Here is a 27677-nt window from a genome sequence, read left to right as displayed (position 1 = left end):
ACCTTATCACGAACCCTCACATGGGATAGAGATTCACTAGCTCAAATATGACAACAGTTCTCCGAGATACTTTACCATTTTTAGGGCAGATAGCCAATTTTCTTTTTTCATAGCAAAGCCATGGCGATAACACATCTGCATTTTAAGAGAGTGATGCTGAAAATTTGGTAAAATAAGTAATAACATTTTTTATCAAATTTTTGTATTTTAATAGCTAACTGCTTAAAAGTTAATTATTGACAAAATATAATTTTATCTAAAAAAGCTATAAAATAAGACATTTAAAGAGAACAAAAACAGCTAACACTGACGCTGAATAACACCCTTCTTAAAAAAAAAAAATGAATCCTACCCCCTGATCCTAAGTTCTAGTAGTTGATTTAGCAGAGAGTGTTACTTTACTGATCAATTTCTTGTGAAGCCCAACCCAGTCCCTAAATTATACCCACTCCCTGTAAAACCACACCTAATAGCCTCCAAAAGTAGAAGCCCTTCTCCCCAACTTCCCTCACTAGAAAAACAAAAGCCCACACCGAATGTATCTTCCAAAGCTTCTCCTGCACCCCCCACCAAAAAAAAACAAGTGAAGCATGCATGGTCCCCCGTGTGTGCACAGTGAACGAGGCATAAAAAAAATGACTAAGTTCAGCATTTGCCCAATCCCCATTTAGCTCCAAAACCCAGGGGACGTCAATTCCTGATGAAAATGACCAAACGGTGCAGTTTTAGGCTTTGAGTTCTACATCATGCAAAAAAAAGAAATGACTAAGTCCATCATTTGCCCTCCCCCCCATTTAGCCCCAAAAGTCCCCAAGGCATTAACATATTCAAATTTGAGTTCAGCACCATGCAAAACTGCTAAATAGACATACACAGAAAATTTTGGACAAATATGGTAAAATAGTCCCAAAAATGGAGTGCCTTTATTAGCCCTAAAAGAGCCCCTGGGGCACACCCAAGAGTTATCACAAAGTATAGACAAACAAAATTATATAGAAATCAGTTAGTTACAACTTTTCAGACAGTTTTATAAAAATCCAAGGCATTCATTTTTTTTTAATAAGCACAAAAGTGTCAATTTTAGCCATTTTTACCCAAAAGGAGGGTAACCAGAGTTTTCCCGGAAAATACTCCTAACCAAGTCAGGCAGATAAAATGGAAAATTTGTTTCATTTAATATTGGTACTAATTGACTGTTTGACTGTTGAGCCTAGCCAGTACCAGATGGGTGACCATTTGGGAAGGCAAGGCACTGTATGTATCGCAAGGTAAAATACCAGGTTGAGAAACTGCCGCGGTCTATCCTTCTCTCGAGGGCAGATGTTCCTCTCATAAGCCGTGGTAGCCACCCCATCTAGTGATGTCATCACAACAAAAACTACCCTTGATAGTGAAGCATCAAGTATTCAGCTATGGACAAGATTTGAATTACACTACAAACTCGTGTTGTGAGTCCAATCTCGGATGTGGACGCATGCTACGTTTTTTTTAAGACCAAGAGACTACAAGAAAGGTATAGTATAACATATTTAAATGGTCGATTGGGGAGAGGAAAATTATGTTGCCAACTTCTTTACAAACTCAGTGTTTGAGAGATAAAGAACTTTAATGGAAATTCGAATATCTATGTATTTCAAGACACAATTATCAAACCGCATGCTAATTACTCTGTGAGTGAAAACCTGCAAATGCAAAATAAAATAGATATAACTGCTATACCCTTAATTTACAGTTACAGTCATAATTTGCACCAAGGTCTTTCCATTGTGTTGCATTATTGCTTCCATAAATAGGGGTACATATTAAAATGTGGCGGGGAAATATATAATGATTACATGTATAACAGAATACAACGATAGTGATGAGAGGGGGACATTTATATCTATTAAATCATGACGACAACTGTGACAATTCTTAGAGTTTCATATTATTATGGACTGAGTGATGTATGATGCACAGTTATTTACACAGAGAAGGGGAGATATATAATTTTAAGGGTCCAATGTTTCAAACTGAAAGAAGAGAGGAATAGTTGCTTATGGATTTTCAGTTGTGATGTAAGCAGTTCTTATTATGAACAGAGAATGCCAAATCAAGTTTTGACTTTTTACTGAGTTGAAAGACAGATGATGCAAACAAAAAGGAGCCTTTTCATTGCGACAGATGACTATGTTTTAATCAATTAAAAAGACTTGAAGCGTATTACATTTTTATTTTTGATATTTAACACTTTCAATTAATTACTTATTCATTATATTTGCTTATATTTAAAAATGAACGTTGTACTTTTAAATGCAACTATTTTGCTTTCTGTAGATGGTTGTGGAAATAGAGAAAAGAGACAAAGTCTGTTTCTAATATTTAAAACAACTTTATTGGACCATTTTTGCTCACATTTAAAAGAAAAAATGTAGAAAAGTTCATTTACTGTTGAAAGTCTACAAGCAGTTCTTCATCTTTGAGAGAAGATAGCCAATGATTGGGAAAACAACGGACAAACTTTGCATAACTTCTTGGCAAAAAGAAAACTGCAAACATACCTTCATATTGTTTTATTGCTTGTGGAACTTTGTTAAAAGTTTCCAATTTTGGAAGTCTTCTGTGAAACTTGGAATTGATGGCATAAGTAATGAAACATTTTGAATAATTAATCAGAATTTGTAAAAATAAATTAAAACAGTAAAAAAAAAAACCTTTGTGACAAATCCTTGTGAAACTTGCCTCCTCACACGGGTAAAGTTAGACATGTGGTCGATATTTTGATGTGGGAAAAATTCAGCTCCCCAAAAAGGGGCACTCTGAATTGGAACAAAAGTTGTTTAAATTGCCTCGGTCTAGAAGCATCTCTATTTCACTGACCAAGGACAGAGGATGAAGCTGTAGTATCAGAACAGATACTACAACTTGCTCTTAACCAAAAGGCTAAGCATCAGGTTTCAAGTACTGGCTTGGAAGACTAATTGAGATATCTGAAGGTTGTCGACATCACTGAAAATAAAGTTCAGCTGGAAGCTACCGCCTGCAATTATTTAACAAGAATAAAAGTAGTCAATTTATCTCTATCTCTTTTTCTTTTACTTCGTTTTTAGATTGACTATAGTTAGAGGCTATCTAAAGGCTCTCTTTCCATTGGCTACTTTACTGAAATATAGGGGAGGACACTTCTCCTTTGCCTGAGTTACTTCACCGTATAATGCTGAGTATTTAATGAAAGGATATCCAGTATTACTTTTGATTTAAGTGAGGATTTAAACCCGATTTCTTGACCCATTATTGAACACTAACCATTATGCCAAATCAATAAAAAATAATAAATGTTGAATATTTAAAATAACTTCAACAATTGTGATAAAGGACAAGAATTCTCATCCATTCTTTTAATGTGGCCATACAATTAAACACCCGTTTTGCATACATCTCTCTATACTGTCCGGATTTAGTCTTCCTCTGAGGTCATCAGAACTAAGCCTATCTTTAAGACTCACATTCCACATCCATCATATGATTTCTCTTCATGCAATGCATGTCTTCAACCTTCACTTTTTCCCCCTTTATTAAGTCATGGTCATAAAACCATTCACAATAAATCCCCAACGTCATCACACTGCATACACATATCTGATAGACTCTCTTCTCCAATTCGTAACGCTATGATTGTTAGTAAAGGCCAAAGTTTCCTGAACATATTCCATCCACTCCTAATTTGTGCAGTCACACTAGCACCTGCTCTGCCTGGTGCTCCAATGCTATCATCAAGGTAATAAAACATCTGAACAACCTCAATAGCTTCACCATCGGAATATACTTTCTCTACATCAGAATCCTCATCCATCTCTTTTTGCTTATACTTTTCATACATACCTGATAGACTCTTCTCTTGGTCAGCAGGTGTGATGTTCTGGTGATTGGTAATGACAGAAATTTCCTGAATTACATCATTCACTCTTAATTCATAGTCATACCAGCACCTACACCACCCTGTACTCCAATGGTATTGTCATCTGAACAATCTTAATAGCTGCGTCATCCAGATATACTTTCTCAAAATCTGAGTACTTATCAATCTTCATTGTTAGACTTTTTTGCATACAAACTGGTATATCCCCTCTCATCCTACCAGTAATCCCACTTCCCTTCTTGTGTACCCAACGCTTACAAGTATCACAAAAAATTGAGTTAAACTCAACTCCTTTACGACAAACTGCATATGAGAACTTTCAGCACTTCTACACTATCAGAATAAAATTTCGGAAATCTTATTACTGAATTTCACATGAAAACAATGATATCTACGTATTCCTCGTATTTTTAAGATGATTATATCGAAAAATTATGAAAATCGATAAGGTAGAAAATTATTTATTAAAGAAAATAGAATTTGAAGAAAATGATCGTATTTACTTATGTAAGACACAGGAGAGTTCAAAAGGGAGGTAATTTCCTCCCAATCATTCTTGGAAAACTCAGGCAAAAATCTTGTATATATGTTATTTTTACGTTATTTAATTTTTAGGCGAACAGTTATTTTTTTTATATTAAACAATTAAGAAAAGATCTTAAATGAAAAACAGAATCAGAAACACTGTATATATGTTATGTTTATTTTGTTATTTGTTTTGCGTTAGTCGCATTAAAAATTTAGAGTTACTTTCCTTTGTTTATGGTTTCGTTTCAATTTATTTTATGAAAGCAAAGATGGCCACAATTTTTCACCTATTAAAGTTGTTTTTTAAATAATTCAGTAATATTCAGGTAATTTCGACTGCATAATTTGGAAGCTAACATTGTAATTTATTAGAATTGACAACAAAAAATCAGTAGAAATCATTGTTTTTTTCTATCTGAAAACTCCATTTATCGACTACAAAATTTCGTTCTGATAGTGTAGAAGCGTCAAACATTTTTCTTTCTGAGAGTTTTCTATACAAACTTTACTTTCCATGCATTTCCTTCAAGTCTTTAATTTGACAAGTAGACTTTCTAATTATTTCACAAGCTAGTACTAAATCATAAACATACATCATCTCTTTGAGACAACCCATACAAAACTCTCTGTAAAACACTTCTAAGACACAAATTAAAAGCAACAGATTCAGTACATACACTAATTGTTACATGGAAAGGGGACAGCCCTTTTCCATGTAACAATTAGATTCTAGCTACATTCCATTTTAAAACAAACATTTAAATGAACCGTTATGTTGCCTGAGAGCGTATCTATTTGCAATTTGTTTTGATTCTCTTTTGTAAACTAATCTTCATAAACGACCTCCTCCCCTGTGATTGTGTCTAAGATGAGTGTATTTGCTGATGACAGTATTCTCTTGAAGTCAAATCGAATGCCCTTGCATACAAGACAATGGCCGAATCTTTCGAAAATTGCATCCAGTCAACAGTAGAATAAGGCTAAAAAATGGATGGTTGTATTTAATTCTACTAATACAAAGCTCCTATTTTTTAGTAATTATAAGAAACCCTTCGAACCACTGATTGTCATGGTCGACAAAACCTTTTTTAAGGGTCCAATGTTTCAACTCCTCGACCTTGCATTCTTGATCAACATGAAGTGGGATAAGTACATAGCAAATGATGCAAAGTCTGCCACAAAGAAGGTAGGTTTTGTTTTTCAGATGATTACGTATGGCTTTACAATATTTTTAGTTTGTGATATTGCTACTAGAACTTAGGTTTAGTAATAGCATTAAAGGAAACTTTTGGAAGTGGGTGGTCACTCGAGCTTAGAGTTAGTTGTGGGGGTTAACAACGGTTTTGTAGAGGTTGAGCTTTTTATTCGAATTTAAGATTAGTGGTAGAGTTAAGAAAAGTGTTTGTTTTTATTATTGGTGGGGGGGGATATAACTCGAACCTAGGGTTAGTGGTAGGGTAAGCAATTTTTGTTTTGTTAACTTTTCGGCATGAGCTCCCAGCCAAAATAAAAGCACAGAATTTATTTCCCATAGCAAAAAAAAAATAAATACATAAATAAATAAAAAAGCTAATAAGCTAAGATGGCTTGGAAATTGGGGATTATTTTATATTAAAGTTCATATGTATAACAAAAGTGGAAGTAGATGTGGTGGGCATGGCTACCCAAGTTTAGAAATTAGTGGGCAGTCAGGACTCCCAGGTTGGGAAATTTATCTTGATTTCAGATGGTTTTGTCATTGGCCACTCAGATTTGCTCTATACTCTGATATCAGCAAAGATAACTGCATCAAACACTGGTACACCCACATATAATGATGATATATGTTAAAACAATAGCAGTACAGTAGAGCCCCGGGACACAGTATAAAAAATTAGTAACAAAATACAGTACAGCATATAATACACATGTATATAATCAGATAACATAAATAACACTGTAAGGTGGGGCAAATACTGTCACCAGAGGCCAGAAAAAAATTGTATTCCATATTGTAACCTGAAAAAAAAACATATACTAGAGCCACCGTATCCCGGGGTTCTATTATGTATGTATATATATATATATAAAAGTGAACGTGTCTGTGTGTCTGTGTGTGCGTCTGTGTACATTTCCCTACGAAATAACTCTGTCAATTTTTAGTCTACAGACTCGAAATTTGATATACAGGGTACTGAGATTTTGGAAAATCGATGTGATCGGTTTTTGGCCAGAAATTTGGCGATTAAGGGGTCAAAGTTCAACGATTTGACCTTTGAGAACTCTACGAGACTCCTCCGACAATTTTCGGTCTAAATACTTGAAATTTTAGATATAGATTCCTTGGACATGGATCTAACTTAATAATTTGATTTAATCCCAAAACAATAAATTTTAAGGGGTCATAATAGGGGGTCAAAGTTAAAAAAAAAAAATTCCTCCCACCCCCCTTTTTTTTTTTTGCTCAGCATACATCTCCAAACACCCGGGCAACGCCGGGCTGAAATCCTAGTATATAATATATAAAATAGAAAAAAGATTTAAAAAAATTAAAATCATGTAGGAAAAGAGTGAAGATGAAACTTAAAATAAAATATAAGGATACAGCTGTTGAAATTACCTATTTCTGTATTTTTTTAAATTATTAAATTATTTTCAAGATATATATATCTACCTCCTACTCTTCCCCTGCTTTATAGTTCTAACTTCTCCTCTGCTAACGAACCGAAACCACTATATACAGCATGTATTCTCCTCCTCTCATTACTGTTTGCCCTTCCACCTCTGTTAGTCTTCTTTCACTGTCTAAAAATGTTGAGTTCTGCTTAATGAAGCTCCATTTATCACATGATATAAGTTATTGACGTTTAGTTTGTTTTTAAATATGAAATAAAATGTCAATCTAATATAGCTATGTACAGATATTTGAAAAAAAAGAAATTTATCAAGTCAAAAGATTAGTTGAACATTTGTAGAAATCTCTGCTCTTCAAGTGCTTTTATTTCATATTTTTAATACTATATCTTTTTCCTTTCAGCTTCCAAACAGGATCTCAAAAAAAAAAAAGAAAAAATCTACAAAATGTTTCCCTGTGAAGTTTGTGGGGAATCCTTCATGAAAAAATTCCAAAGGATAAGTCATTTAAAAGTACACATCAACCAAGCGCTCGAGCATTGCTACCTCTGCGGGAAAGGCTTTGCTGGAAGCAAATTATTGGACAAGCACATGAAATGCCATTCAGGTACGGCGCTCTTTCACTGTGGCATGTGTGGAAAGGCTTTTTTAAATCGCAAAAGCTTGAAAGAACATATGGCTATTCATACGAGCGAGGAATCATTCCCATGTGAACTCTGCGACCGAGTTTATACGGTGAAAGGCGGACTTATCAAACATATGCGAACTCATACTGGTGAGAGTCCGTTTCAGTGCAACGTTTGCGGGAAGGCGTTCACGAACATCACAAACTTGCAGCTTCACGTGCGCGTTGAATGTTATTCCGGCGCGGCACCGTTTCACTGCGGGGCATGTGGAAAGTCTTTCTCAGTGTGTAAGTCTTTGAAGAAACACATGGTTATTCATACAGGAGAGGAATTGTTAAAGTGTGAAATTTGCGACCGAGTTTACTCTGTGAAAAGCGAACTTGTTAAACATATGCGGACGCACACTGGTGAAACGCCGTTTAATTGTGATACCTGTGGGAAGGCTTTCTCGGACAAAAGTAACCTGCGAGTCCATGTCCGAGGGCACAGTGGAGAGAGGCCTTTTTCCTGCACGGTCTGCAATAAAGCGTTCACAACCAATTCGAGCCTCAAAAAACACACAAGCATGCATACTGGGGAAAAGCCTTTCAAGTGTGAATTGTGCGACAAACGTTTCACTCTGAAGGAGCACCTAAAGAGACATGTAGCGATCCACACTGAAGGAAGTTCCCTGAAATGCGAAGTGTGTGGCAACACTTTCACACGTAAAGACAATCTGAGATTTCACATGAAAAAACATGAGAACAAGTAAAAAAAAAATTAACTATCATGAAAAAAAAAAAAAAAAGAGCAGCAAGTATCAGAACTTTTGAGGTGAGGATTATTTGGACTACTGAGTAAAATGGATGTTATTCTCACAAGGTTTCGGTCAATGTAACCTTCGACCTTCTTCAGGTGCATATTGTTGAACTCAGGGTTCTTTATTTCAAACTTGGTAATCCGTACAGCATTTCAAATGGAAGCTTTTATTTAATCCATTGACAGTATAAGTAGATGTGTGTGGAAGAGTTGACTGTGATGGTATAGTCACGTTGAAAGAATGGATGAGCATAAATGTAGAACAGTTGAAATAGCAAGTGCTAACCCCTAGAAGAGGGCTCCTTGATTTTTTAAAAATTTCAACTATTCTCACCTAGGATGTTATTCTCACAATGTTTTGGTCAATGTAACCTCTGACCTTCTTCAGGTGCATATTGTTGAACTCGGGGATCTTTATGTCAAACTTAGGAATCTGTATAGAATTTCAAACAGAACCGTTTATTTAATACATGTGCAGGTATATGGAGATATATTCAGAAGAGTAATTGATGGTATGGCCATGTTGAAAGAATCGATAAGAATGTGACAAACGTTTCACTTGGAAAGTGCATTTAAAAAGATATGGTAACCCATCTGTGGAGAGATGCAGCTTAACAGATCGTCGAACGTCTTTTTTTTTTTTTTTATATGGAGTTCACCACTTATCAAGGCCCAATGGCCACTCGGGGATAAGGGTTATTGTGTGTACAGTAATCAAAGGGATAGTGTAGCAATAGTATTGGAGAATTGGTAAGGTGTCATTACTTAGGGGGGGGGCGGTTCATCAGGAATTTGTTTGTGTTGGACTTGAAGACATCCAGGTTGAAGTCGGAAGGGAAACAGGCAAGCGGAACAGCGTTCCACAGGCATGCAGTTCTAAGAAAGAAGCTTTGTTTATGGAATTTACGTTTTGATTTAGGCACAGATAAGGAGTGGAGAAAATTATTGATGGCGGTTTCAGCTAGTCAGGTGTTTTTTGAAAAAGATTGGCGAGGGGGGGACCAGAGAATGGAGCTCAGACGAGCACTTGCCATGGAAATAACGATAGAACAACGACAGGCTCACTACGTCTCTTCTGTGGGAAAGAGGTTGCAGGGTAGAGAAAAGGGCATTCCCCACCAAGCCACGAAGTCTATTTTGTACTCTGTCAAGGCAGGATAGGCTGTTTTTAGCAGCTCGCGCCCAGATGTGGCAGCAGTACTCCATCTTTGGACGTACTTGGCTCTTATATAGATAGAGAATTGCATCATTAGTGAGATATCTTCTGGAGCGGTAGAAGGATCCCACCATTTTCCCAGCGACCTTGGCCACAGACTTGATGTCTGGGAATATGAACCATCACCGATAACATCAAATGGAAAAGTGACAGTGTTGTATGACGAAGACATACAGGTGAGAAGATACATGACACGGCCATCAAACCAGACATTGTAATATGGAACAAGCCAGAACTGCACTCATTATTGATGTCACGATCCCAAATAATCTTAATAGAGCTGAATGGGAAAAGATGATAAAATATCAGGATTTAAAGAATAATTTAAAAACGACATGCTCCCTTAAAAAAATCAACATTATACCAGTGTGCTAGGAGCAACTGGTCTAATGAAAAAACTCTTAATAAATATATTTGAAACCAACCTCTAGAAGACTAAGCTGGCATGTAATACAGATAGCAGCTATAAAGGGAACAACATCTATCCTTACAAAGAGCCCTCAAATATAAACTCAGGGAGGAGTCTCTTGATCTCTTAAAACTAATTGAAATCTATTTTGAAAGAAAAAAGTGACAACCTGGCATGAGAATACTTTTCCCTTAAGTAAATAGATAAATAAATAAATATATAACTAAATAAATATATAACTAAATAAATATATAACTAAATAAATATATAACTAAATAAATATATAACTAACTAAATATATAACTAAATAAATATATAACTAAATAAATATATAACTAAATAAATATATAACTAACTAAATATATAACTAAATAAATATATAATTAAATAAATATATAACTAACTAAATATATAACTAACTAAATATATAATTAAATAAATATATAATTAAATAAATATATAACTAACTAAATAAATAAATAATTAAATAAATAACTAACTAAATATATAACTGACTAAATAAATAACTAACTAAATATATAACTGACTAAATATCCAAAATTACATAGTATGGCTAACCCATACTAGTTTTTACGAGGAATGGTACAGCTTCTCCAAGTGATGTTATCTCAAGTAACAGCACAAAGCTAGATACTTCACCAGACTAGATGAATTCTTGCCTTGGAATCAAGTAAGACCAAGAGACCATAAGAAAGGTATACTATAACATATTTAAATGGTCAATTGGGAAGAGTAAAATTATTTTCAAAACTTCTTTACTAACTCAGTGTTTGAGAGGAAAAGAAAAACTTTAATGGAATTCTTGAGTTGTAAGCCATGTTTAGTTTCAGAATAGTTTCCAATGGTTAGTTGTTCTACACAAGCCCTGGAGGTGACTGGTTCTCAGTAGACAGTTCATGAGTTGGAAGCCACAGAGCAAAAGATTCTTCCGCATTGACACGAAGAAATCATATGCAAGGTTGCTAAAGAAAACGGTTTAATTTTTTATGGAGTAATTCTGGTTTCTGATTTGTTGGTAGCAGAACGTGAATTAATTTGATTCGTCAGTTTCTAGCAGCATCGTTTATAAATAGAATCTCCCAACTGTGAAGGACCATATCTCCAGCCTTTTGGCTGAGATCAAAGTGTAGTATCTGTTTCCAGATGCTGCACTTTGAGACCATTGCCCGTGTGGCAATTGGTTGTTGGTACATGTAGGGGCAACCCTATATATACCATCCCATTCCCCCTTCCCCTTCCTCTTCATTCCACATAAAAACCGACCTTGTGTCATATTTTGCTTACGTGGAGAAGCAAATAAATACCTACCCTTCATTAGTCAAAAATATTGCAACAGGAATATTCGAATATCTATGTATCTCATATAAAGATCAAGTGTTAACCTCTAGGAAAGGGCTCCTTGATTCCTGAGAACTTTGACTGAAGTAAAATGAAACAAAAGAGGCAGTTCCCTTAAATGTGAAGTGTGTGGCAACACTTTCATACGTAAAGACAATCTGAGATTTCACATGAACAAAACATGCTAAAGAGAACAAAGAATTAACGATCATGAAAAAAAAATGCATAAAAGGCTCAACAAGTTGATATGTATTAAATCTTTTGAGATGAGGATTGATTATGTTGATTATTTGAACTACTGTTTTCACCTTGGATATTGTCTATTGTTCTCACAATGTTTCGGTCAAAGTAACCTCAGACCTTCAGGTGCGTATTGTTGAACCCAGTGTTCTTTATGTTAAACTTCAGAATCTGTATGGAATTTGACATGGAACCCTTTATTTAATCCGTGGACAGTGTAGGTGTGCAGAAGAGTAGACTTTGATGGTATGGTCACGTTGAAAGAATGGATGAGAGTTCTTGGATTAATAAATGTAGAGCTGTTCTGATAGGAAGTTCAGTTCTCAGGTGAAGGCCAAGGCAAAACACGGGAGAAAGTGGTAAAAATGAATTTGAGTGAAAGAAGGATAAATAAATACCTGGCCAGAGAAATGTTACTTTAGAATTCAATTTCTTCAAGCCGTTCAACACATGTCAGCATGTAAAGTGGACATTAAACCGAATAAACGCTTTTAATCATGAATTATAAAAGTTTTTTCTTAAATATGATGATGATAGTAACTTTCCCTTGTTAGTCATGACCAGGTAGAAATCTTCAATAATCTGTAATTGTATTCTTAGTACAAGCCTTACTAAGTACTTAACTTTCAAGGACCTTTGGTTCAGCAAATAAAATTGATAAATATTAATTAGTTCTAGGTGACAGTGTTCTAGGAGAGGGGATGAAGGTTTTGTAACTGTAACAGTATTCACCAAAACTGGGTTGAGCCGGCTTTAAATGGGGTCCACTAAATCGTGTCAAGGCGGTCCATTCCTGCCGATTGCAAACATACTCCTTGGCTGAAGGTTCGATCCTCAGTAAGTAATTCCATCACTATATGGATGTAGCAAAAAAAAAAAAAAAAAAGAATCGACCCTTAGTCTCCTTGGATTTTCTTCTGTAGTTAAGAAGAACCATTATGTTACAGAGAGAGAGAGAGAGAGAGAGAGAGAGAGAGAGAGAGAAAGAAAGAGAGAGGTGAGTAAACGTGGAGGTAGACACGTTTACCAGAACCGAAGGTCAGCTGACCAGATTACGTATGAGTGACGTGGTTAGGTTGGCTAGATCTAGAGATTTGATTTGGGCTTTGAAGAAGACGGACGGTTTTTCCGTTGTCTCCCCCTTTTAACTGGGGAGCGGGGAGACGAACGCTGACGTGTGTAACTACTACATGGAGATGCTGTATTTTCATGCACTTTTTTGTGTAGATAATATCATTATTAAACAAAAAATTATTTTGAAAATTTAAAAACGCTTCTAAACCAAATACAAAATTATTTATTTATAACCATATATTTGATTTCAAAAGCCTTATTTGAAAGATTTGGGCCAAATGACAATATATCAGATTAAAAAAATAAAATAAAATAAACAGTCTACAATTTATTTTGATAAAGACTTTTGAAGTTGAAAATTTGAATTTAAATAAGTAACAGTTTTATTTTAAAAAATCTGTATTGTTTGTTTTCTAACCGTTTTTCAAATTCCAACATTTTCAATACTTCTAACTGTAGTAGCATTACAGTGATTATTTATACATGCGCATCAATGTGCCGTATTACTCTGTTTGAACATATCAAAAAAAACTGCTCCTTCAATATCAGAAAAACTCAGCCAACATGCATAAGAGAAAAGAAAAAGTGTCTATATTTCCCTTTTGATGAAGACTTTTAGAATCGAAAATTTGTATATAAATAAATGATATATTTATTTTTTTAAATCTGCATCATATTTTGTTTTTATTTTGTTCAAATTTAAAAATAGTTGGTGCGTCCAACTGTATATTGCTTAAACAGTTATTTATTCTATGGGCTGAAAACATGCAAAATTCACAAAAAGATAAATCAGACCTCAACAGGAATCGAACCCGAATCAACAAAAAGGGAATCTTATTTAAAGATATTTAGTTCTCTCCAACTGCAAGAACTGTGACACAGTGTCAGAAAGTGGGATTGAAAAGGAGGTGCACTCTGACCTGCCTCATCAGCCCTGTCAGCGTTCCCTGGTAAGGGCACTGGTGATTAGCAATAAACTGATCTCTGATAGGATGGACCTCCTAGAACTACACAGAACTAGTATTACACTGCAATCAACAGGGAGCAGGTTATTACATAAATGGTCTAATCTCTGTTGATTTTGGGGCTGAAGATAAAATTCTTTAGAATATAGATTACTCTCGGTGGCCTCGGTTGGGCTCGTCTACATTATGGTCTGAGAATAAAGATATAATATCTTTATTCTGGCACGTCTTTTCGTTTATGTAATTACGTGTACTATATGTTCCCATTTGTCAGAGTAAACACATATTACTAAAATCAAATCATTTCTTCACTTCTTGTCTTTTTTATTTCTTTTGTCAACACTTGTGTGTATTAGCCATGACAGCACAACCGATGATGAATGGCTTGCAGGTTTTCTCAGAATTCTGGGGTTTCAAATTTTAACATGTCAGAGATATAACCAAAGATTTCAGAGAAAAGAAGCAGAAGAAAGCAGAAGACTTGTGTTGTTAGCAAATACATTCATCTCAAATGCAATCGCCTTGTTTAGGAAGATCAGTTTAAAAAAGTAAAGAAAAACAAATCATGACACTTGTGCATTTTCGTTTTTGAGGACAATATTTTTTCATTTTTGCAGACGTTTTCTTGGAACAGAGGGAGACGATTCAAGAATTTCTCTGAAAATGTGAAAGTTTTGCGTGACTCTTTGATAAAAGCAAAACAAACTAAAGTGGCAACTAATAAAATGTTAATTATCTGAACATTTATTGTATTAAAATTAAATATTTCAAGTTTTATAAAATAACTAGCCTGGGCGCCCGGGTGTTTGTAGGTGTATGTTGAGCAAAAAAAAAAAAGAAAGAAAAAAAATTGTAGTAGGCAGGCAGGCTCGAACCCGTGATGCAAAGGCAGAAAAGAAAGTGGAGATCTGTGTAAGGGTGTTGGTTAAACAAAAAAAAAAAAAGAAAGAAAATTGCAAGCACAAAAACAAAAAAAAGTGGTTGGAGGCAGGCAGGTTCGAACCTGTACCGCGAAGGAGGAAAAGAAAGTGAAAAAAAAGAAACGTGACGCATTAACTGTTGCACCCATCACCAGACCAGAAGTGACATAGGTTTAAATTAAGGCTAGATAATCAAAAAAAGGCGATGACTTTCGAAAATATCGGTGAAAAAGCAACCCCTAGAAAAATATTCAGTTGCGAGTGAAGGAATTAATGTTTTTGACCAATTTTCCAGTATTTGTCGTCCGAAGGGTCGAGCTTCAAAATTATACCAATCTTGTGAAAATCTGTCACCACTGTCAAAAGTTTTTGCGAGACATACATACATATATATATATATATATATATATATATATATATATATATATATATATATATATATATACATACATTTAAACAGACAGGTGAGATTTATATTATCGATTAATATTTTGAAATAAATTACAACAGGCACTTTCTTTGCATTTTTTTTTTTTCTAAAATTAATAAAAGTGGTCATTATCTGAAAATGTTTAACTAAAAAAAAGATCACAACAAATAGCATAACTGATGATGAATGGGTTTCAGGTTTTAACATATCAGAGATATAACCAAAGACTTCAGAAAAAGAAAATCAAAACAAATCGCGACACTCGTGCATTTTTGTTTTGGAGGACAATATTTTTTTGTTTTCATTTTTAGAGATGTTTAATCTAAACAGGGAGAGATGATTCAAGAATTTCTCCAAAAATGTTAAAGTTTTCCATGACTTTTTGATTAAAGCAAACACTTAAAAATCAACACAAAATAAAACATTAATTGTCAGAGTATTTATTGTATTAAAATTAAATACTTCAAGTTTTGTAACATAATTAACATTTCGAAATAAATTATAACAGCCAGTTTTTTTCTGAAATGGATGAAAGTGGTCATTATATCTGAAAATGTATGACTAAAAAAAAAAACAACTTCTTGAATTGTCTCCCCCTAATCCGTGTGGACGTTTCTAAAAATGAAAACAAAAAATGTCCTCCAAAGCTAAAATGCACAATTCCCTAAATCACAGGTAAATACACTCCCTGGCAATGTAACGGTTCATTTAGATGTTTGTTTTAAAATGCAGTGTGGGTAGAATCTAATGGAAAATGCTTAATGTAAATAATAACTGTGTAAATTAGGAGTATAGCAGTATAGTATATATTACAATCTATTTTATGTTGCACTTGTATGTTCTCACTTGTGGAGTGATTAGTATGTGGTTTGGTAAGAACATGCATGTATATTCTCACTTATCGCAATCATGAAGGGAAAACTTTTATAATTCATGATTAAAAGCGGTTTAAAATAAAATAAAATGGGTGAAGAAGAGAAGAGAAAAAAAAAGCTGACCCCCCCCCTCTTTTTTTTTCTTCTTCACCCCTTTGAATTTATTTTAAAATGCTTTTAATCACGAACTAGCGGGACCTGTGAAAGTTCAACAGGAGACTCATTCATATGTAATATATTGATGTTCGCGTTCTGTAGATGTTCAGCATAAATGGAAACGCTTTGATATTATTGTAGCTCTTTTATCAAAACTGCAAAAGTATTTATCTAAGCTAGCAGGAACGCCCGGCGTAGCCTGATCGTAAAGTACACTTAAATATATTTTAATTCTTGCAGATTTTGTATATATTATCATAGAGTTAATGTTCTATCGATTTTTACATATAAAGTTGTGATTTCAAAAATAAGAAAAATATATCCATATGTGATGGGTGCATCAGCTTGAATTGAAACCAAAACCAAAACTTATGAAAAAATATATGCATATATATATATATATATATATATATATATATATATATATATATAAAATAAAAATTACAATTAAATTTACCAAAATGATCCAAGATGGTAAAATTAAAGTATATTATAAATATTAAAGAATTAATATTTATAAAATTATCTCAGCCAGATGTAAAAGCTCGATAAAACCAAATAGGAAATAGAGCTTATAATATGAGCAAACAGTTAATAAAATATGTTAAAAAGCACTTTGAAATGAGTTAAAAACATATTTAATCTGAAAAGGAAACACTAGATAAATGGATAGTCCTTAATCTGCGGAGTTTTGAAGAAATACTTTCCTTCTCATCAGAGGGTAGGAATTAGCAAAATGCGGGATCGGATTTTGCATGCAGAAGTATTTGATTAAACAACAAGTAAGTCAAAGATCTTACTTGAAAACAAAAAAAGTGAAGCAGAAGGAATATGGTGAAGAAATGGTGGTGATTAAATATGTTTTAACTCATTTCAAAGAATCTAGGGCAGCTAAAGCGACACTAGAATCTAGATTAGATCGGGCGGTGGAGGAGGGGGATAGTGCTAGCGTTAATTTAATTAAGGCTCAGCTTGCCTCCCTTACTGAAAAGGAGCACCAAGCTTTAGCGATTAGGGCTAGGTTAAAAAGAATGCCCCAGGAAGCAACAAACGTGGCCGCTGAACTGCGTGCAGAGGAGCTGAGGCAAGCGGCCGATAGGCACATCGCTCGTGTCACATTGTCGGACGGGCGTACCGTGACCACAAACCAGGGTGTGCTGGAGGCGTTTAGATCTCATTTCCAGGAGCTTTCATTAGAACAGTTCGACACCTATTTGGCTGACTTTTCTCGTCTTTCGACGACCGAAGCGGCTAGGTGCGAAGGTGGCATAACGGAGGAAGAAGTCATTGAAGCCTTAAAGCGGGTCGGCCTCAATAGGTCTCCGGGGATCGATGGTCTGCCCTACGAAGTGTATTTGAGGTTGTCGCACATCTTTGTCCCTTTGCTGACAGTTTTGTTTAACTCATGGTTTAGGAACGGCTCAATCCCCAAGTACTTTACCATGGGTGTGATAAAACTTGTTCGTAAAAGCAAAGATGGTGGGGATGGGTTAGGTAATTTCAGGCCCTTAACGATGCTTAACGCAGAGTTAAAGATTTTGGCCAAGATTCTCGCAAATCGTCTGCAGCTTGTCCTGGCTCGTCTAGTTAGCCCCGAGCAAACGTGTGCCGTGAAGGGCAGGACAATCCAGGATAACTTGCACACGATACGCCTGATGATAGAAAAAGTCGACACTGAGGCCGCGCTGATCAATTTAGATCAGTCCAAAGCCTTCGATAGGGTTGATCATCGATACTTGGGGGCTGTTTTGTCGGCGGCCGGTTTTGGCCCGCAATTTCGCTCGTGGGTTCATCTTCTCTATGCTAACCCCGCGGTGATGGTAGAAGTAAATGGGAGGAGGTCGAGACCCTTCAGTTTGTCACGTTCTATTCGTCAAGGGTGCCCGTTATCACCCATGCTGTACGTGCTTGCAATAGAGCCATTTCTGCGCAAGCTAAGGGTGAACCTGGTCCTACGCGGAATCACTTTGCCAGGTGCGGATGCCCAGGTAAAGTACTCCGCCTACGCCGACGACGTAACTGTGCTTGTAACGAGCAGTGCTGAGATTAGTGTCGTCGGTATAGAAATCAGATTGTATGAAATGGTAACAGGGGCCAAAATTAACTGCGACAAGTCTTCGGGTTTGCGCATCGGTGCCTGGAGGGGTATGCCCCTTCAGGGACCCTTTAGTTGGAACGACGGGCCTTGCAAGACACCCGGCGTCTGGTTTGGTCCTGACCTCCAGCTGGAGAAAAATTGGTCGGAGGTTCTGAAAGCGGTCCGATCCGCAGCTGCGCTGTGGATCAGTAGAAACCTTTCATTAAAGGGGAGAGCGGAGGTGTGTAATACCCACATCTATCCAATCTTCATTTATCGTCTATCAGTGCTTCCAATCCCGTCAGATACACTACTTTATTTGCAGAGGGCTCTTTTCAACTTTCTTTGGCTTGGAAGGGCCCCTATGGTCTGTCGCGACGTCTGCTACCTACATCCTTCTGAAGGCGGTCTAGGTATGCCAAACGTGGAGATTCGGCTCCACACATTACGGCTCTACTACCTAGATCGAATGTGCACACAAGATAGGGAAGACGGTGCCCTCTGGATGGAGGACACCAAGAAAGCCTTTCCGGCTTTGAGATGGGTGCACGAATCTCAGGGCGAGGCACACAGGTTGCCCCGAGGTGAATGCCCCTTCTACCGCGAGTGCCGGCGCGCGCTGAAGTTCCTCTTAAGAGTTAAGGAAAGCCTCTCCAACGCTCTGCTGTTGTCCCGAAAGGCATTATATCGGGTATTAGTGAGGGGATTCGTAAGGGATGTTATTGGTGAGGGGCTCCCTTTGACGAAGGGACAGCTCCGCTCAATCTGGCCTTGGGCGCCTGCGTCGGGTTGCCTCACTAATGACGAGGCATCCTTGACCTGGCTGGTAATTCGGGATGCTCTCTGGGTAGGTAAGAGACTTCACTCAGCTGGCTTGGCAACTTCGCCTACTTGCAAGCGATGTGGCGATGAGGTCGAGACTTTATGTCACGCCTTCGTCTACTGTCGCATCGTGGTGCCGCTGATTGAGTCTGTTGCAGGTCTCATGGTTCGCATACTGAACATATCGTCATTAACTTTGGTTCCTATCAATGTATGTAGCAACTGGGCTCCGACAACGGATAGGATTAGAAAAGAATTGTGTTTGACCTTGCTAGCAGTTATGAGAGGTGTTATTTGGAAAACACGTATGAGAGTCGTCTACGGATCTGAGGACTTCGCTCCCCTCGACCTTATACGAATCTTCCGTTATCATTTGAGGAGTCGTATCAAGGCCGAGAGAGTTAGACTCTCTTCGTCAGACTTTGTTGAAAGGTGGGTGTCAGTTGCGCGTGTGTGTCGGGTGAGAGAAGCAAGTCTTGACTGGTTCTTGGATGTCCCTTAGGAAAAGAATTTTGGGTAACAGAAACGAACGTCAGCCCTGACTCATTTAAAGTCCAGAGTAGGTCATGGTTTAGGCTAGGTTAGGACCATTTTTTAGACTCCTGTGTTCATAACTTAACTAGTGTGTGATAGAGATCATTAGGTCCTTTTTAAGTTTGTCCCGTTTTTTTTTTTTTTTTAGCCCCGTTCCCTCCCCAATTTAGGTGACAGATCGCTTGATTCGCCAGAGATGCGGGTTTCCTTTCGAAGTTTTCGTAAGAGGTGTTGTAATAAAGCGTTCGGACCCGCATCACCTTTTCGACTGGCGAATCAGCGCACCTGCCACAGATTAGTAACAGGGGGGTCTTTTGTTACTAACATTGTATATATCATTCTTTTTTCTGTATTATAAAATTTTTATATCCCAAACCCCCCTTTTTCTTATGGGTTTTAATTAGTTTATCATGGTATGATGTTCTTATGGTGAACGACGAAGGATTTATACGCTGATGGATGTATAGTATGAATGTGGTATTGTGGTGAAAGTAGAGTAAATGTAGGAACTAGTTAGGTTAGATTAGTTAGCTGTAGTCAAAGAAGACCGCCCTTCCCCCTCCCCCATGTTCGGCCTTGTGCCAAATTTTTCTTAAAAATAATATTTGTATATATTTTTTTGAAAATAAATACTTACCCCATTACAAGTCCATTGTGATGGGATGTGTCTCCTAGCGGCTTCGGCTGCAGGGAGACAGGGTAGTACACGTCAAGGATTCGTCACTTGACACTCAGCCCAACAGGTGAGGGGCCGGGAACCGGCCCAGCACCTGTTGGACTGAGGTACACCGCCTGGGTAATACCTAGGAGGTCCACCCTCCCAGGCCTTGCCACCGGGCTTTCCGGTGGGGCAAGTTTATTGCTTGCTGCCTGAGGCGCCCCGACCGGGGAATGCTGACGGGGTTATTCAGGCAATTTTTAAAATTGCAGGAGTGCCCCTCCTTTAGGGGAGCCTGTGGGGTTCCCACTTTCCAGGCCTTGTGCCAAATATTGTCGATGTGGGCAGCAATTAAATAACTACCCCATTACACATCCAAAATATTGCAACAATAAATAACTATACAAATTATTCCTCTCAAAGGATTCCAATATGAAAGTTTGGATTGAAACCATAGATTGGAGTTCAGATATGAAACTTTAGTTGAAACCACTATCAATAATTTCTCCCACTCTTTATCTGTGCCAAAACCTAAACATAGATTCCATGAACAAAGTTTCTTTCTTAGAACTGCATGCCTGTGGAACTCTCTTTTGTTTGCCTACTTTCCAGCTGACTACAATTTAGTCATCTTCAAGTCCAACATAAACAAGTTCTTGATGAGACATCCTCTTAAGCAATCCAATTTACTAAATTTCCACTACTAACAATTACATTGTCCTATTGACTACCGTACACTCTTTAACCCTTATTTTCGAATGACCTCCAGGCTTTGATAAGTGGTTAATCCTGTATAAAAAGGTAATTAAACAAAGTGGTTACTTTGCTCAGAACCGATATTCACAATAATCAAACATACTCATGTGTTCTACTAAATATTATTTTAAACGCGAAGAAGTAAGTAGCAGACATAACCAAAATGGTTTGTCTTTGACTAATTTCCCAAATATATTTTTGGCGCTTCTACAGAATTGGGACAAAATTATGTAGTCGATAGATAGAATTTTCAGATTAAAAAAAAAAAACAATACTTTCAACTGATTTTTTTTTTTTTTGTTATTAATTCTAATAAGTTATAATGATAGCTTCCAAATTATGCAGTCGAAATTATCTGAATATTACTGAATTATTAAACAAAACAACTTTAATCATGTTAGCAGGTGGAATTTTTCCGCCATCTTGTTTAAATCAAAATGGAAAATTAGTTCCCTTTTGAATTATTCTGTGTTTTACGATCATTTTCATCAAATTCAATTTTTTATTTTCTTTAATAAATAATTTTCTACTTTACCGATTTTTGTAATTTTTGGATATAATCATCTTAAAAATACAAGGAATACATAGATACCATTGTTTTAATGTAAAATTCAGTTTTATGATTTCCGAAATTTCGTCCCAATAGTGTAGAAGCATCATATTTTCTTTAAAACGATTTATGTCACCTACAGTAATGTTTACTGATATCCTAAGGTCATTTTCATTTTTATTGCAGTGTTTGTTAATAAGAAGATGGTCATTTTTAGATCTCATCATTCCATGAAGTTATTTTTTTTTTAATGACACCTTCTTCCTGCTTCCATTTACAAACCTTTTTACCCTTTGCATCCTCTCTGTCACTCAACCGAAAAATAAAATCGAGACTATATTTTTTTAATTTATTTTGCACAATTACACAGTAGCATTCTGGAAAGAATTTATCCTTTTTGGTAAATGTTACAATAGAACACCAACCACTCTAATTTGTTTTCGTGGACAATGAATCTGATAATCAAACCCGTCGCAAATTTACTATTTGCATGGTATGAACCCCTGGAACCTAGGGTTTTTTTGCACCATTTCACCGCCTTCAGTAGTGGTTTCTTATAGTGAAGTGACTTATCATATCGCAGAGGAATCTTTAGCAGACATTTGAAATAACAAGAAAGTTTTTTAAAAAAAAAAAAAAATGTAGTTCATTTTTTATTTTTTTTTGTAGCTTTTAATGCTTTTTAATTGATCTAAAAAATTAAGTTTTCACGAGCGGTTTACAAAAACATATTTTTATGTTTATTCATTCTTTTTTTTTGGGGGGGGGATTCAATTATAGAATTTGTGTAGTTTAACAGGTGCTTCTGCAGTTTAATCAATCGTTTTTCCGTAATACGCCGACATTTACCGAGTAGAATACCATCGGCCGCCAACACCACCCACCCCTCCACCGCCCTTTCCCCAATGCAAACAGAATTTTTGTGAAATGTTAAACGATATTCTACTCAGTAAATGTCAGTGCGTTACTTATGGAAAAACGATTAATTAAACAGCAGAAGCATCAGTTAAACTACACAAGTTCTATAATTGAATACTCCCCCCCACCCCCGAAAAAAACCGAAAAACATAAAAATATGTTTCTTTAAACTCGTGAAAACTTTTTTTAAATCAATTAAAAAGCATTAAAAACTACGTAACACTAAAAAAAAAAATGCACCACATTTTTTTAAAACTTTGTTATTTCAAAATGTCCGCTTAAGATTCCTCCGCGATGTGGTAAGTCACTTCACTACGTGAGTGCACGCGCAAACGCATCATGTAAGAAAACACTACTGAATGCGGTGAAATGGCGTAAAATAGTTCCAGTGTCCAGGGGTTCAAACGGTAAATTTTCGACGGGTTTGATTCTTAGATTCGTTGTCAGCGACCTCGAATACCACTAAGAAACCAAATTAGCGTGGTCGGCGTTCTGTTGTAGCGGAAGGTAACATTTACCTTGGTTAATAGATAATTTTTTTTTTTTTACTCTTTCGATTCCGGGCTCAATCTCACTTTACGATAAATTTAACCTAAAATGATCGCTTATCTTTTAACCACAGAACGAGTAACGATTTTTATATTTTCAGAGTGACAGCCGAGAGTGGTCTTATGCGGTCAAGAAATGCAAAAACCTTTTACGTTAAATTTATATAGTAAATTGAATTCTCATTCGAAAGTCTAAAATATTTTTCCTTCTTTTCTTTTTTCTTTCATTTATTTTTCTTTCTTTGGTTTTAATTTCGTTGTCTTATTAATATCGGGGACTTTTTCATCTTACACCGCCAACTTCCTGCCTTTGCCTTTAAGTGTTTCAATTTAGTGTTTTCGAGCGCTAAATTATTTTTTTTGCTTTGCCGTATTTTTTTGGTAAGGGATTTTTGTATATATTGTTTCTATATTTAAACCTGGAAATAATAATAATAAAAATTAAAAAATGTATGAACGTTCATTCGTAGAATAGGGGCACCGTTGAAGAATCTCACCCGGCTTCGTTTTCACACCTGTCCTATCTTAGATAAAATTAAGGCGTACCTGAACAAGACCCCTCCCTATATATTTGTGTCCAATCAATAATAATCCACTAAAAAAAATAGCAAAACCCCAAAAACCATGAGGAGGTATTGTGGGTGTTTATTCCGAAAGCCGTTCTTAGGGAAGGGGTTGGGGATTCTCGTCCAGGCCCGCCAAAATTAATTGTTAGCTTTAAATTGTATTTTTAGTTAAAAAATAAAATTCTAATTTACCTAATTTTAATTCAGTGTGAGAATCAGTGGCGGGGCGGGCGTGCTGTAAACTAAAGGTCTGATTCAGTTGTAGTACAAGGTCCGTTGCAAGCTCCTTAATTTCGTTCAAAGTTATTGCACAGTAAAGGGTTGTTTTTTTTTACATAAATAATAAACTTAAAAATAAGTTAACAGGTAAATGTTCAAATGGCCGGCCTAAACAGAATTGTTGTTAGCTGTTTTATTTATTTCTTTTTAAATATTACGTGATGTATAGGGACTGCCAAATTCACCACAGAATTACCCCGCCCTATATGTAACACGATGTAACTTTATTATAAATTAATATTATCAATATAACTTTTGTACCATTTAAAAGAAGAAGGGCTAAATAAACCAGTAATAATTTTAAAAAAAAATTTTCATCGAACGAAAATAATGAAATTGAGAGACGAAAATCATGTTTACATAATTGGCGCTTTAAAATAACGTTCCCATGTAGTAGACATTCCGGACGTGAAAACATACCCGTGTTTAATAAATCTAGCAAAATTCAACTAATGGTCAGATTTTCGTGAAATTTTCGATACTTATCCATTTTAGAATGAAATCACGTATAAAATGCAGTTTCCGTAAAATATATGAGGGGAAATATTTTTTTTAGTGCGTGCCCTCCCTCCATATTTATTTTTTCGAAATTCGAACAAAATATATTTAAATCTATCGAAATTTCTATTTATTATGAAACATAAGAGTTCAAATAAGTAAAAAAATATTTATTTTTTAAAAGTTTAAATACACGTATTGAACATAAATTTACCTTGAAGTTGCAATTAAAAAAATGACATAAATTTAATATTATTATATATTTTTTTTAAATAGCGTTTTTTCGAATTAATATATACTATAATGGGTAATCTCCAAAAATACCATTAGGGCTTACAACATGGCCGCCAGAAGAGTCACGTGATCCGGTTGATCCAAAACATGAATCGCCGTATTACGAAACCGGAAAGCGCAAATTTAAAGCAAACTTTGACAAACAAGCATAATAATTAAGTACAAAAACAGTTTTTCAATATCATAATAATAAATAATTTATTTAGAACGGTCATTTAATTTTTTGTTGAGAAACAATCACAGTTTGTTTGTTTTTTAAAACAGTGTTTATAAAAAATATTTTATTCAGAGTTTTTCATAAAAATGGTATTTAAAACAAGGTGTTCATTTTTTTAAAGATGTAATGTTATAAAAATATGATGTAAAAAAAAACAGTTTATATTTTTAATTTTCATTTTATAAATTTAGACAGAATAGATGGAGGCGATGCAACAAATTAGCTCACAAAATTTATTTGGGCCGACTCTTTCACGCCACATAAATTCATTTAAATATGAAGTGAAGAGAGCCCTTGATGTACCGAATTGACGACGAAGTTTTTTCTTCGCTCGCATCCACGTATTTTCAATAAGTTGAGTATTTATAGTCGCGTCGTTAGGCTCCACAAAATTTATTTCGTGGACAACAACATCGTGGCTGTAAATACCAAAGTCAATGTCTGCTACGGTTGCATAAGCGCTCCACCCATCGCTTATTATACGAGTCCCGGGTAAGATCCATTGGCGAATTATAGGGACCAGAGTTTCACGTTTTCTGTCTGGAACCTCGATCAAAAGGCAATTCTTAGAGCCTCGTTCGATGGCGCCGAACACCCAATGGCTACGTCGGACAGTTCCTCTGTGATATTTCGGAGGGTAAAAATGGCTTTCATCAATTTCAACCTCTTTTGGGGTCCAGGTCTCATCTACACCCCCCAATTGAATTGGGTTTTGTTCAATGTACTGAGTGCACACTTCCCTCAAAAAGTTGCACCAATCGCTCACTGTGTTGGCACTCACCTCACTTTCTGTTGCCATAGTTTTTTGTGGAAAATCCATGCTCCACATTTACATAATTATTACAATGGTTCTTAGATTGAGGTTGCTTCTTTGAAAAAAAGAGTTCGTTCTAATTGTATTACGATATCCATCGTTTCGGCAACGCCATCTCCAACCATCCTTGGATTCGGAATATCGAGCCAACACGCATGGTGACCCACAAATTTGACAATTGCATGAATTGGCTACCAGACGTCTCTGTGCAAGCCATGTCAATATGTGCACGTCATCTGGCATTGCTAACATTAGCCGAGACAATGTCATAGTTTCGCCAAGTATAGCGTTATTGTCATGAACACGAGGAACGAGGAACAAGGGTGATACGTTAAGGGGCATTGATATTTTTGTAATTCTCTGAGGTAGGTAGCAGTTCCAATTTCAGGAATCGTTGTGGTTCAATTCCAGGAATTGTCATGGTTCAATTGCGTTCCGTCGACCCCGACCACTTGTTTGTTCTGAATAAAATACTTTTTATAAACACTGTTTTAACTAAAAACAACCTAAGATTGTTTCTCAAAGTTTGCCTATTTTTATAACAACATTATATCAACAAAAAATTAAATACAAACAAATTGTGATTGTTTGTCAAAGTTTGCCTTCAAGGCTGCGTTTTCCATTTGCACGATTCATGTTTTGGATCAACCGGATCACGTGACTCTTCTGGCGGCCATGTTGTAAGCCCTAACGGTATTTTTGGAGATTACCCTATAATGATAATCAGTTGAATTGCCAAGAAAAAGAAACTTTGTAAACATTAATTATTTTTTAAAAGATTAAAATTCCATTATTTAAAAATGTTCCGTTACAACATAGATTTTTAATTAATAGTGTTTAAATTTTTTTTTAAATATTAAGTTTTTACATAAACATGGCTCTTGTCAGCTATTTTATCGCCAGATTAAAACCGATTTGAAAATATTATTGCACAAATAATAAGCATTTTGTAGCCTCCCCTCTCATATGTTGTTCGTCTCTTTTTACCGAACAAAATATGGAAGCCCGTAGGTAACAAAAGAACATACAGTAAAACTATATTTCATATTTAATATACAAATGTTTATAATATTATTAATCGTTAAACTGTGTAAATCTTAAAACCTAACAAAATTATGACAAACATTAATTATTAATTGCAGTTTGAAGAAGATAAACAAAGGTTTTAAAAAAAATCATTAAGTCGCTTCTGCTTTTCCATAGTTCGTATAGTTAACACAAGTCTGATGTCACGGGAACATGCACTTTTCACATTGTTTTGGGGATACCTAGTGATGTCACAGTCACCGAGAGTAAGAAGAAGGCCTGTTAACTGAAAAATGTCTGCAGGCAATGTAGGTAAGATTTGTCAGACTGGCAGTACTATATGAGGGCCATTTGAAAAAGAGCAATAAAACATTTTTAAAAAGAAAAAAGAACACAGTTCGATTAATACTGAAACTGAACTTTATTCAATATAAAATATAAATATTATCTATGTAAAATTAACTAATTTTAAAGCAATATACAATTTAACTTATAAAACTGAATTATGAATTTAGGGAACAAACAATTAAAAAAACATTAAACAAATATTTTTTGGCCTTCGGAACAAGATCACAGTGTAGTATCTGTTTTGATGCTACACTTTACCTTTTCTGTCTTTTGTCGGTGAAGGAGAAATCTTTCATGACTGAGATTATTTTTGTTCCTATCCAGGGTGCCCCTTATTGGGAAGCTGGATTTTCTCCACAAGATTATTATATGTTGAAATATTTAAATAACTATTACTTTAAATACAGAAATTATATTTAAAGTTTTGGTTTTCTGTTCTTCTATGTCCATTTTTTCCTCATGTTTTTCATCAAAATGTGTAGCGTATTAGTTGTCTCACAAGCCATCATCAGTGATTGCTCACTGGCAGTAACCTGTGGTGTTCCCTGGAGACCAAGTGACAAGTCTCCCCAGATTTCCAGTGTTCTCCATCTTTTGACCACTTGTGCAGATGATTGCATGTTATCGCAACAGCCGTTGTCACTGATTTCTCGTTGGCATCGGCC

At 35.7% G+C, this 27677-nt stretch overlaps 2 protein-coding genes across 3 annotated transcripts in view; both read left to right on the top strand.

The window, feature by feature from the left end:
• LOC145242215 (uncharacterized) overlaps nucleotides 1-8518 on the top strand; it is a 10041-nt gene extending 1523 nt beyond the window's left edge. Inside the window, exon 2 of the mRNA XM_080105214.1 lies at nucleotides 7443-8518. Coding sequence (XP_079961340.1) covers nucleotides 7487-8416 — 930 coding nt within the window. The 5' untranslated portion in view covers nucleotides 7443-7486 and the 3' untranslated portion in view covers nucleotides 8417-8518. The remainder of the gene's footprint in view (nucleotides 1-7442) is intronic.
• The window catches only part of LOC145242217 (uncharacterized), a 31140-nt gene continuing 11921 nt past the window's right edge, over nucleotides 8459-27677 (top strand). Inside the window, exon 1 of one of the 2 annotated variants that reach the window (XM_080105217.1) lies at nucleotides 8459-8559. The gene's annotated coding sequence lies outside the window, so the exon portion shown is untranslated. Of the gene's footprint in view, nucleotides 8560-23176; nucleotides 23352-27677 lie in introns of those variants that run through there. The other variant, XM_080105216.1, reaches the window with a different exon arrangement.

This window comes from Euprymna scolopes, chromosome 21 (assembly GCF_053919585.1).
Source record: "Euprymna scolopes isolate OS-2025 chromosome 21, ASM5391958v1, whole genome shotgun sequence".
Lineage (NCBI taxonomy): Eukaryota > Metazoa > Mollusca > Cephalopoda > Sepiida > Sepiolidae > Euprymna > Euprymna scolopes.
The sequence above is the reverse complement of the archived record's forward strand: the minus strand, read 5'-3'. Positions and strand labels throughout refer to the sequence as shown.